This window comes from Lemur catta, chromosome 19 (assembly GCF_020740605.2).
Source record: "Lemur catta isolate mLemCat1 chromosome 19, mLemCat1.pri, whole genome shotgun sequence".
NCBI classification, from domain to species: Eukaryota; Metazoa; Chordata; class Mammalia; order Primates; family Lemuridae; genus Lemur; species Lemur catta.
In genome coordinates this window covers 22,383,690-22,396,296 of record NC_059146.1, presented here as the reverse complement: position 1 = coordinate 22,396,296, position 12,607 = coordinate 22,383,690, and the positions used below count along the sequence as shown (strand labels likewise).

The 12,607-nt window shown below is 47.5% G+C and overlaps 1 protein-coding gene across 1 annotated transcript; it reads left to right on the top strand.

Moving 5' to 3' along the window:
• The first annotated feature begins 3,839 nt into the window (after nucleotides 1-3,839).
• Nucleotides 3,840-6,070, top strand: LOC123624201 (sialic acid-binding Ig-like lectin 13). The gene is made up of 4 exons (XM_045531836.1): nucleotides 3,840-4,108; nucleotides 4,216-4,943; nucleotides 5,781-5,842; nucleotides 5,918-6,070. The coding sequence occupies exons 1-4, from the start codon at nucleotides 3,840-3,842 to the stop codon at nucleotides 6,068-6,070; spliced, it is 1,212 nt and encodes a 403-aa protein (XP_045387792.1).
• Nucleotides 6,071-12,607: the final 6,537 nt, after the last annotated feature.

Genomic DNA, 12,607 nt, shown 5'->3' with positions numbered 1-12,607 from the left:
CTGGAGACTGAAGTATCAGGAGTCCAAGGACTCAGACATCCAGGAGCCTGAATATCCAGGGCTAAGCAACTGAGACCCTTGAGGGTCTCCAAACCTAGGTCCCCACAAAACCACCGTTCAAAGTTTCTGAAGATGAAGGAACCAGCACCCCAAGGTGAGATGATGTGAGAGGGAACCCACATCCATTTCTTCCCCAAACCATGATGCCTTCCCTTCAGATTAGATGGCCTCCATGAGGTCACTGTTAATGTCATCATGGGACAGTTCTATCCATTTGTGCTCATTGGTTCATTTGTTGAATTTATCTCCTGAGGACTCCTTGTGCCAGGCTGGCCCTGGGCTAGGTTCTAGTGACACAAATGAATCAGACTTGGTCACTGACCTCTGAGCTCCCCCTCCTGGTGGGAGAGATGGGGACACACTCCAGGATGACTGAAAGTCATCTGTTTTCTCCAAGATCTGCTAAATATTCTATTTATTACGTATAAATCATACCTAGAACGGTCTTATGAGAAAACAGTTTAAAAAGTCTTTCCTGAAATGCAACAGTGAGTAAAATAAGCGTTAACAGATGCTTCTTGCTATAATAATTTTAGTTCTTAAAACTGATGGCCCCTTCCCTGTGAGTCCCTGTCACTCCCAGTGTTGACCTCTCTACATGTGGCCCACCCAATATTCTCCTGGAATAATAACTCTCCCTCCAGGTCGCCACTGGGATCCTCAATCTTAGACCCAGGTCTTTCCTGTGGTCTCACTATCCTTACACAAGCAAGGACAGCCAGACATCCAGAAAAGTCCCTCAGGATGAACTGAGAGGAAGAGAGAAGGAGCATAGAGAAATCCAGCCCACCAATGAGACTGTCTCCTTGTTCCTCAAGTCCTTTTATCTCAGGCAAGTCAGACCTTTCCACCGGCTTGTTACATGACTGCCCTCCTGGCCCGATCCATGCTTGGATCAGACCGCTCAGCAGAGCTGGGTAATACTTGAGCTCAGGACCCGACCCTGGGCACCCTGCAGCACCACTGAAATCACCATCCGTGTTGCCTGGGGCTTACCAGGTCTGATCTGTCTTGGGAGGATAGGTATCCTCTTGTGTACTGAGGCTTCTCCATCTGCACCCCAGAAAAATTGTTTCAAGGTAAGGCTAGAAAGAGGAGAGAGTTCACTATATCATACCAAATAAAGGATCTGGGCAGATACTTCATTTTTAGGTCCTCACCCACAATCCCAGGGATGTCATATCAACTACCCTGATGTATGATGTTTTCTGGAGCCTGCGTCGTAATAGAAAACCATCCAGCTCAATGTTTCCTGTGAGTTTGGCAGGGCAAGGACTCCCAGGATACTGAATAGGGAGGGAATCCAAGGACTTGGGATACTTAGTGCCTGGTTCCTGGGGACCACACTGAGGAGAGGGGACAGGAGAGAGTCCAGAACCCACTTTCTTTTATTCTTTTTTTTTTTTTTTTTGAGACAGAGTCTCACTCTGTTGCCCGATTTTAGAAATTCACTTGCTATCTTAGTCCATTCCTACCGCAGTAACAAAATACCATACACTGAATGGCTTAGAATAAACAAAAATTTATTTCTCACAGTTCTGGAGGCTGAGAAGTCCAAGATCAGGTTTCCAGCAGATTTGGTGTCTGGCGAGGGCCTCTTTTTCCTCATAGATGATGCCTTCTAGTTGTGTCCCCACATATTGGAAGGGGTGAACAAACTCCCTCAGGTCTCTTTTATAAGGGCACAAATTCCAATATGAGGGCTCCACCATCATGACCTAATCATCACCAAAGGACCCCTCCTCCTCATACCATCACCTTGGAGGTTAGGATTTCAACACACACATTTTAGAGGGACACAAACATTCAGATCATAGCACTTGGTATTCTGAAAGCTGGTGTCCTCTTCTACAAATTGAGGGGGTGGGACTTCAGGCCTCTCAGGTCTTCTGGGTCCTAAGTTGGTCATAAATACTTGTTTTACACTCAGACTCTCTGGGGCTTTCCTCTGTTTCTCCTTTCCATTTTTCTTCTTTTCTTTGCAACTGGGGACTTTCAGAAACAGACGGGCCGTGGCTCAGCCCTTCTGACCATTGAGATGCTGCAACTGCCCCTGTTGGGAGAGAGTGATTGGGCAAAGATGTGGGGCCCAGGAGGGGAAGCGGCTGCAGGGTGAGATACCAGCCGAAAATGCAAGCGTTGGTGATGGGGGCGGGCACGGCTATGCCTGGCCAAACTCTGCACCTCCCCTTCTCAATTACCAAAGCTGGTCTATTCCAGGTTATAGACAATGTGGCTCTCACGTGGGACAGGCGGATCCGTGAAGGCGAGTGCAAGAAAGTAGGCTGTAATTTTCCATGTAACAACTGCTTCAGAAAAAGATGTGCAAAGTCATAGTGTTCGAGACATCATGCCCAGATGATAAAAATACATAGAAAAGCAAGAACGAATGAGCATTACAGTGAAGCCAGGGGCTCCTTCAGGAGGCAGTGGGGTGTGGCCCACAGGAAAGGGGAACACCTGGGGTGCTGGTGATGTTCTACTTCTCAGATGGTGTTCATTTTGTGTAAATCACTAAGTCGGTTTTTGGGGGGCACTTTTTATCTGCATGTGTTATATTTCCCTGAAGAAATGTTTCAAGAAAAACTGACCCGCGTCAAAGGAGGCTCCGCCTACTTCCTTCAGCCCCAGACACACGATTGAAAATCATCTTGTGTTGGATTCAGGTCCATGTTTCTTTTTGGACATAATCCTGGCCATCCAGCAGTGGGCAGCCCCAGGGCGGATGTCCCCAGGACACCCCTGGGAGCAGAACCTACAACAGCAAAGCCCTGGGGACTGGGCAACCCACCATGCTCTGGAGGAAGGAGGCCTTGTGAAATAATGAGGGTGACAAAATCTGACCTGATGCCCAGACTGCCTTGAGCAAAGGAGAAGTTTCTACCCCTTTTGAAATCTGCTCTTCGTCTCAGACTTTCCTCCCCACCAAACCTCACTGTACAATAACAACAGCCTCCGTCTCCCAGGCCTCCTCTGTGTCGTTGGCATGTATTAACACATGGAATCCTCACCTCACAGCCCCGTGTCCCTGCACTCAGTCCTCCTGACACTACACTCCGTACTAGGGGGAGCGAGCCCCTCCTGCCTGTGTATCACCCACTGAATCTCCTGTCGTGGGGAGCTCAGAGGTTGGGACGTTTACTGTCTGCCACTGGACAGTGAATCTATGAGGACAGGATCTGGGTCTGGTGTGGTGACCTCGATGTGCAGAGAGGGGACGGCCACACATGGTTGCTGATGAGGGAGGAGGCTACTGCTCACCCCTCCTGGGCCACCACCATCGCCATGTCCCTGAGCCCCACCCCTGCCCTCCACAAACACCCACAGCCTGAGACTCAAGGGTCTGGCCAGATGGGACCCATTGCCACCTTCCAGAAAATGTCCCCCAAGGGAAAGGACATTGACAATGAGGCAGGAGATGTGGTCAGGCCCCATATGGGGTGGGAACTTGGGTGACTCTTGCCCTCTCTGACCAATGTCCCCAGGAGTAGACACGGGTTGTGACAGTCGATCTCCAAGGGCTGCCCTGGTCCTCATGGTGTCTGGGTGTGAAGTTCCTCCTCTGAGGAGGTCACGGTTCTGACCTCGCCTGCATCTTCCTGTGCAGCCTCCTCCAAGTCCTGAGCTCTCAGTTCCTGTGAGAAGAACCCCAAGGAGCAGCCTTTCCCCGGCGGGCCCTGGCACCCGCACCCGACATGCTGCTGCTGCTGCTGGCCCTGCTCTGGGGGAGGGCGGGGGTGGAGGGACGGGGAGGGCACGGGGAAGGTTACACGCTGCAAATGCAGAGGGTGGTGACGGTGCAGGAGGGCCTGTGTGTCCATGTGCCCTGCTCCTTCTCCTACCCCCTGGAAGCCTGGAACGACTCTGACCCAGTTCGTGGCTCCTGGTTACCGGAAGGGCCTGATACAAGACAAGATACTCCAGTGGCCACAAACAACCCAGATAGGAAAGTGCGGGAGGAGACCCCGGGCCGATTCCACCTCCTCGGGGATCCCAGGGGGAACAACTGCTCCCTGAGCATCAGGGACGCCACAAGGAGGGACCAGGGGTCATACTTTTTATGGGTGGAGCGAGGAAGGATGAAATGGAGCTATGTACAAAACAAGCTCTCTGTGCGTGTGACAGGTAAGGCTCGGGCTCCAGGGGTGCCCACAGGGGGCGGTGGTGGGGGCCGCAGGGCAGGGCTGGGCTGGCACCCCTGTCCTGGGAGGGGCTGGGGGTGAAGCCTGTCGGGCTCAGGGGAGGAGCTGGACCAGAGCCTGAGCTCCTCTCAGGGCCGCACCTCGGACCCTCCCTCCTGACCCTGCGTGTCCCCCTCTTCTCCCCAGCCCTGACCCACAGGCCTGACATCATCACCCCGGAGACCCTGGCATCTGGCCACCCCACGAACCTGACCTGCTCTGTGCCCTGGGCCTGTGAGCAGGGGCCGCCCCCCAGGATCTTCTGGGAGTTCTGGGAGGGGGCTTCTGCGGCTCCCCAGGGCCCCACCAGCGGCCGCTCCTTGGTGCTCACCCTCGTCCCTCAGCCCCAGGACCACGTCACCAACCTCACCTGCCACGTGACCCTGCCTAGGACCAATGCGACCACGTCGAGGACTGTCCACCTCAACGTGTCCTGTGAGAGCTGGGCTGGGAAGCCTGTTGTCCTGCTGGGGGTCCCCAGGGCAGTGGGGTGGGGTCAGGGCTGCACACGGGGTGCTGGGCCCAGGATCCAGGTGGGGAGGGACAGGTGGCTGCTGGCTCCACCCTCCCCGCCGATATGGCTCCTGGGGATAGAGGCCAGCGTCCACCTAGTCTTCAGCAGTGAGGCGGAGCTGCCATGTCTTTCTGCCCCAGACTCTCCTCAGAACTTGACCGTGACTGTCCTCCGAGGAAGTGGCACAGGTAGGACGGGGCTCTCCTTGGGCTGTGGGAGCAGGGTCTCCTCAGTCAGGGCAGGCGCGTCCTTCTCACACTGGACTCACCCTGGTCACCTGAGACCCCTTGCTGGTGACCCCAGGGCCCCTCCCTCCCCTCAGACTCCTCAACACCCTCTCAGCCCACAACAAGGACAGGGTGACACTCACACAGCAGAACCGGCCTCCAGGCCCCTTGTCATCTGTCTCCTGAACACTCCTTCAGCCTCGTCTTTTTATTTCCCCAGCAGTTTACATACTTCTGGGTGGGTGATACGGTCACATGGGCGACAATTCCAAATGCACAGCAGGGTCTGTCCTCAGAGGCCTGTCCCCCTCCCTAGAACCCACCAGGGTCCACACGGGCTGCTCGGAGCCTTGGTCTGTTCACCTGCAAGACCTCAGAGGTGGTTTGACGGCAGCAGGACAGACTGTCCCCGTGCTCCTCTGGGACAGTGTAATATTTCTTTGTCTGGGTGGACTCTGATTTTGTGACATTTTCTAATGAAAACCGTGTTATTAACTTTATCGTACCACAGAAGTGCTGCAAGAAATAATCTTGTATCTACTGTTACAAGTAATATCTAAGCGTGTGGGGTAAATTCTTAAAAGCAGCATATAGTTGGGTCATATGTTCTTTCTAATCTTGAGAGATATGGCCAAATTATTCTCAATTAAGGGTTTACATTCCCAAGAATAAGCAGTGAAAGTGTGTTTTCCTCCACTCAGTCCCTGTGTGTCTGTTCTGCTCAACAGCCTCTTTCTGTATCCTTCCCCCTTTTCCAGATCTCTTTGTCTCTCTGACCCTCTGTCTCTTTCTCTATAGCACCCATAGCCGTGGGGAATGGCTCATCTGTGTCAGTCCTGGAAGGCCAGTCTCTGCGCCTGGTCTGTGCTGCTGATAGCAACCCCCCTGCCAGGCTGACCTGGACCTTGGGGAGCCTGACCCTGTGCCCCTTGCAGCTCGTGAGCCATGGGGTACTGGAGCTACCTCGAGTGCACCTCAGGGATGAAGGACAATTCACCTGCGGAGCTGAGAACTCTCTGGGATTCCAGCACATCTCCCTGCGTCTCTCCCTGCAGAGTGAGTACACAGGTGGGTGGGGGAGGGTCTAGACGAGGAGAACACACCTGCCCCACCCTCACTGACAACCCAGCAGCCCCCTGAGCTACAAAGGGAGGCTCAGCTGTGAGTCCTGGAACTTCCTGTGACCCAGAGCATCAGTGTCCTCTTCCTGCCTGGCAAGGAGCCTGGGGTGGGGTGAGGGGAGGAGGTGAACCTTGGAGGGGAAGGGCTGGGGCATCGACAGGGGTGTTTGGGGAGACAAGGTCCTTGCTCTGCAGGGCTGGGACTAGGGTGAGACACATGAGGAATTCACCTTTGGCACAAAATTTGAGAAGACAAAAACAAGTCAGCAATCAAGGGAAGAAATATTGTGATGTGATGATCTTTTTAAAACAATAAAATCAAATGCAAAATCATTCCACTATGAATATCAAAATTTTAAATAAAGACAGGCTGCATCCAGCACTTCCTGGCTTCATTGGCCTCTGGAGTAGTCCCTCCTCTTCCCCCCTCTACCTTGTTCTTTGTGTCTGGGAAGGAGGGAGGGGAATAGAAGTCTAGGACCCTACAGAGTGGGAGGAGGAGAGACCCAGGTCTTGGAGTTGAGTCACCAGAACGGCTCTCATGCATCTGCAGGCAAAGCACGGCGTGTCTCAGGAGTGACGCTGGGGGCTGTCTGGGGAGCTGGAGTCACAGCCCTGGTCTTCCTGTTCTTCTGCGTCATCTTCATCATGTAAGCATTGACCCTGGGGGGAGGGCAGGCTGGGAACAGTCCCTGCAGCCAGAGCTGGAGGGACCCGGAAGGGTCACGAGCTTGAAGCAAGAGCAAAAAGGACGTCGCGTGTGCATGGTGAGAATTCCACACTGGTTTGTGTTTGTGGGGCTCCGAGTCTGTAGCAAATCTTGGGCCCCGCTGTCCAGGAGAGGGGAATCTGAGTTCTCAATATTGGGGTCTTCCAGACTGGACAAGCCCTCTCCCACCTTGGTCACCCATCCAGCCCCTTAATACAATGGAGAGGGGGGGTCAGCCTGCCCACTGTGCTCTGATCTGCCCAGACTGAAAGGCTCTCTGGTCTCTCCTCTCAGAGTGAGGTCCTGCAGGAGGAAGGTGGCACGGGCGGCAACGAATATGGGTAACACGGGTGTGAAGGTGGCGGACCATGCCAAGGGCCCAGCCTCTCAGGTGAGTGACATGGAAATCTCCACATCCATTATCCAGCCTGGACACCTCCCACAGGATAGCCTCCAGGATTACTCTTCTTGGCATGTCCAAAGTGTCTCTCTTCATCTCCTCCTCCACCCACCAGCCGGATTCTCAGGCAGGTGTCCTCATCTTGCTGATAGCAGGACAACAGCATCCTCCTTCTTTCTCCCAGGCTAGGCCTGCCTGGAGGAGGAGATACCTGCTCTCTCTCCTCTTTTTTTTCTCTATGGCTCCAAGTTCACCATGTCTTGTTCATTTCCCCTGGCATGGGTCCCCACCCTCCATCCTGACCCCTCTCATTGCTGAGCCCTCAGGTTCTCTCCTTGGACCCCCTCACCTCCCTGCCTCTCATCTCCCCTTCCCTACCTGGAGGGATCTTCCCAAAGCCATCACAGCCCAGCCATCACTGCATTTGAACAGCTGTTCCCCCACCCACAACACTGTCTAGAGCAGAGGCAGGCAAACTTACTCTACAAGGGCCAGATGGTAAATATTTTTGGCTTTGTGGGCTATATAGTCTCTGCTGCAGTTACTCAATCAACTCTGCCATGGTAGCATGAAAACAGCCATATTCCATGTGTAAATGAAGGCTGGGTTCCAATAAATCTTTATTTACAAAGGTAAGCAGCTCGTGGGATTTGACCCAAGGGCTATAATTTGCCAACCCCTGATCTAGAGTAAAAGCCCCAAACTCCTCAGCCTATAGCCCTAAACATTCTGGCCTCTTAAGCACCTACTTCTGAAGTAGGGCAGGAATTAGGATGAGGTAAGGGAGGCACTTCCTTTGAATGCAGAATTTAAGGGCATGCCAAAAATATCAGTAATTAAGACAAATAAAGTTTTTATGCATTATGTTTTTATTTTATTTTAGTTTTTTATTCCAGCATATTATGGGGTACAAAAGTTTATGTTATGTATATTGCCTTTGTCCCCCCTTCCTCCCCCCCGAGCCAGAGCTTCAAGTGTGTCCATCTCCCAGATGGTGTGCATTGTACTCATTATGTATGTGTACACCCATCCCCTTCCCCCCATCTGTTCGACACCCAATTAATGTTATTCCTATATGTGCACTTAGGTGTTGATCAGTGAAACCAATTTGATGATGAGTACATGTGTTGTTTATTTTTCCATTCTTGGGATACTTCACTTAGTAGAATGGGTTCCAGCTCTATCCAGGAAAATACAAGAGGTGCTACATCACCATTGTTTTTTATAGCTGAGTGGTACTCCATGGTATACGTAAACCACATTTTATTAATCCACTCATGTATTGATGGGCACTTGGGTTGTTTCCACATCTTTGCAACTGTGAATTGTGCTGCTATAAACATTCGAGTGCAGATGTCTTTTTTATAGAATGTCTTTTGTTCTTTTGGGTAGATGCCCAGTAATGGGATTGCTGGATCAAATGGTAGGTCTACTTGTATCTCTTTAAGGTATCTCCATATTGCTTTCCACAGAGGTTGCACTAGTTTGCAGTCCCACCAGCAGTGTGAGTGTTCCTATCTCTCCACATCCACGCCAACATTTACTGTTTTGGAACTTTTTGATAAGGCCATTCTCATTGGAGATAAGTGATATCTCATTGTGGTTTGGATTTGCATTTCCCTGATGATTAGAGATGTTGAGCATTTTTTCCTGTTTGTTGGCCATTGTGCTATCTTCTTTTGAAAAGTTTCTGTTCATATCCTTTGCCCACTTTTTGATAGGGTTGTTTTATTTTTTCTTGCTGATTTTCCTGAGTTCCAAATAGATTTTAGTTATCACACCTTTATCGGATGTGTAGCAAGCGAAAATTTTTTCCCATTCTGTAGGTTGTCTGTTTGCTCTCGTGACAGTTTCTCTGGCTGTGCAGAAGCTTTTTAATTTGATTAAGTCCCATTTATTTATTTTTGTTGTTGTTGTGATTGCCTTTGCAGCATTCTTCATAAATTCTTTGCTTATGCCTTTGGCTAGACTAACGAAGGGCAGAAAAGAAAAAGCTCTAATAAGCTTCATCAGGAACATGAAAGGAGAAATTACAACTGATGCCATGGAGCTACAAGATATCATCTATGACTACTACAAAAACCTTTATGCACACAAACTGGAAAATGTGGAGGAAATGGACAAATTTTTAGAAACACACAGCCTCCCTAGGCTCAACCAGGAAGAGAGAATTCCTGAACAGACCAATATCAAGTACTGAAATTGAAACACCAATAAAAAACCTTCCTAAAAATAAAAGTCCTGGACCAGATGGTTTCACACCCAAATTTTACCACACTTACAAAGAAGAACTGCTGCTTATCCTGCAGAAATTATTCCACAACATCGAGAAGAATGGAATCCTCCCCAACACATTTTATGAAGCCAACATAACCCTGATACGAAAACCAGGAAAGTATGCAACAAAAAAAGAAAACTACAGACCAATATCCCTTATTAATATAGATGCAACAATTCTCAACAAAATCCTAGCAAACCGAATCCAGGTGCTTATCAAGAAAATAATCCATCACAACCAAGTGCACTATGTTTTTTAAACATCAAAATTAGTTTTAAAAAGTCAATGCTGAACAAAATATCAAAATTTTAAATAATGACAGGATCATCAAACTGAAGTTAGTTAAAAATTGTTTAAGATCACTGCTTAGTCAAAAGACTAACTCAACTATCAAGCAAGGCAGCATACTTAGTTGAAAATTAGAGAAGCAAAGACGTAGATTTATTTATTTATTTATATATTTTTATTTCAGCATATTATGGGGGTACAAAAGTTTAGGTTATATATATTGCCCTTACTGCCCCCCCCCGAATTAGAGCTTCAAGCGTGTCCCTTCCCTAGACAGTGCGTATCGCACTCATTTTGTATGTATACATCCATCCCCACACCCCCACATCTGCCTGACACCCGATTAATGTTACTCCTAAATGTGCTCTTAGGTGATGATCAGTGAAACCCATTCTACTAAGTGAAGTATCCCAAGGATGGAAAAATAATCACCACATGTATTCACCATCAAAGACCTAGATTTTTAAAATATTGTCTCTGCTTTGCTTCCAGTAGAGTCAGGAAGGCAAAACTGTAAAAAACAAATTCTGGTTTGGGTGTACATAATGTCTTCAAACTTAAAGTGATATTTTAGTACACACTACTTTTTAATTTGTCAATAGTATTTCGCTTATTAATGTTCTGGAAAAAATTGTCCATTAAAATACATAAAAACATAAATATAGGCATATGTTTTTTTCTTTTGGCTCAGGCTCCAATGGAGTCAACAGAGCAGTCTTACTAATCCAGGTTTTATATAAATTTGTGTTTTCCATGGACTTTTGCATTAATTTTGTTTTTAAAAATATTGCACAAAAACATTAATTTCTCTCAGTTGCTGAGATTTTTGGTGCTCTTTTAATTTTGTGCTCTGGTGAGCACCACACTTGCTTCACCCTCCTGCCAGCTCTGCCCTCCAACCGCCTCCTGCACTCCATCTACCTTGGACTTTTCACTTAGAACAAGATTATTTGGGCCTCTGGACGTTTGCATGAGCTGTTCCTCCCTCCTCAAATGCTCTTCCCTCCCCCCTTCCACATCTTCCTTTCTGTTTATTCTTCATGCTCCAATGTAAATGTCACACTTGTCATTTATTGATTATGTTCAGAGTATGACTGGAAGCCTGTGGAAGGTTTTGAGCAGCAGAGTAATATATGTCCTTTCACTCATTAATTTGTTCAGGAAAAATTATTGAGCACCTAGCAAGAGACTAGCAATGTAGGCTCCAGGGCCCCTCTACAAAAAATTTTAAAAATATCTTGGGCTCAATGAAGTTTTATTCTAGACAGAAGAAATATAAACAAACTAGTCAACCAACCAACCAACCAACCAACCAAACAACTAACAAAACAACACATAAACACAGTGTAAAAGATAAGAGTCTTGGGGGAAATGCAGGGTACAGAAAATAGGAAGTGATGAAGATATAACTGGTAAGTATATTTTTGTTATCTATCTATGTACCTCTCTCTCTATCATTGCAAAAAATAAAAAACAAGTAAAACAAAATTTGTCGTCTTAACCCTTTTATGTGTATAGTTGTGCAACAGATCTCTAGAACTTCATTTTGCAAAACTGAAACTCTATATCCATTGACCAATACTCTCCTCCTGCCCTCTGTTGCTCCACCAGCCCTTGGCAATCACTAATTCCACTTTCTGTTTCTATGAGTTTGACTGCTGTAGATACCTCACACAAGTGGAGTCAGACAGTGTTTGTCATCTTGTGACTGGCTTATTAACGTATGTCCTCAGTTTCATCCATGTTGTAGGATATGACAGAATTTCCTTCTTTTAAAAGAGTGATTAATACTCCATTGTGCATATACACACACCATTTCTTTATCCATTTATCTGTGAGTGGGCATTTTCATTGCTTCCACTTCTTGGCTGTTGTGAATAATGCTGCCATGAACATGAGTATGCTTATCAAGATCATGTTTTCAATCCTTTTAGATTATGCCCATAAGTAGGATTGCTGGATCCCATGTTAATTCTATTTTAAATTGTTTGACAACTTCCACACTGTTTTCCGTAAAGGCTACATCATTTTACATTCCCACCCACTGTGCATAGGCATTCTCATTTCTTCACATTCTCACCAACACTTGTTATTTTCTGGTAATTGTTTGTTTGTTTTTGACAGTGGCCATTCTAATGAATGTGAGGTGACATCTCATCACAGTTTTGATTTTCATTTCTCCAATAATTAGAGACCTGAGCATCTTTTCATGTGCTCATAGGGCATTATCTTCTTTGGAGAAAAGTCTATTAGAGTTCTTTGCCCATTTTTTAACTGGATTAATTATTTTTTGCAGGGAGTTAGCTACGCTCCCCACAAAGAGGTTTTTTCTCTTTCTTAGGATCAGGTCTCTAAGTTGACCATGCCAGTTTGCAGGGAGTTAGCTACGCTCCCCGCAAAGAGGTTTTTTTTTTCCGATCGGGTCTCTCAGGCAGGGGTCATCGCAAAGGATGAAAAAATAGTAGGAAACAGAAATAATAATAATAATACACAGAGCCAAAGATATAGTTTATAAAGTAAAGGTTTATGAAAATAGATAAAAGGAGGGTATCAGGATGGGGATATTTCCTCCTGCTAGAAGTATCTCCAAAACTTAATATCCACACAGGTATTATATAGGGTAGATACAAGCTCCCATTGCCAAGGGCAACGGAATTTATATACTAACAGGCAGTTTGCTTTAGGGTCAAAGTCTTCTAAAAGGCTACTACAGATCCTTTAACTAACTCTAACTAGGGGAACAATGAGTTGTAAAATCTTCTTGGGGCAAACTTCTAAGTTTTCTGATAAGGCTGTTACTTTAGCAAAAAATAGAGACATCTTGGCTCC

Coding starts and splice junctions, on each gene's coding strand:
- LOC123624201 (XM_045531836.1), top strand. CDS start 3,840: ATGCAGAGGGTGGTGACGGTGCAGGAGGGCCTGTGTGTCCATGTGCCC. Junction 4,109..4,215: donor GCCACAAGGAGGGACCAGGG/GTCATACTTTTT, acceptor GGGTGCCCACAG/GGGGCGGTGGTGGGGGCCGC. Junction 5,843..5,917: donor AAGGCCAGTCTCTGCGCCTG/GTCTGTGCTGCT, acceptor TGCCCCTTGCAG/CTCGTGAGCCATGGGGTACT.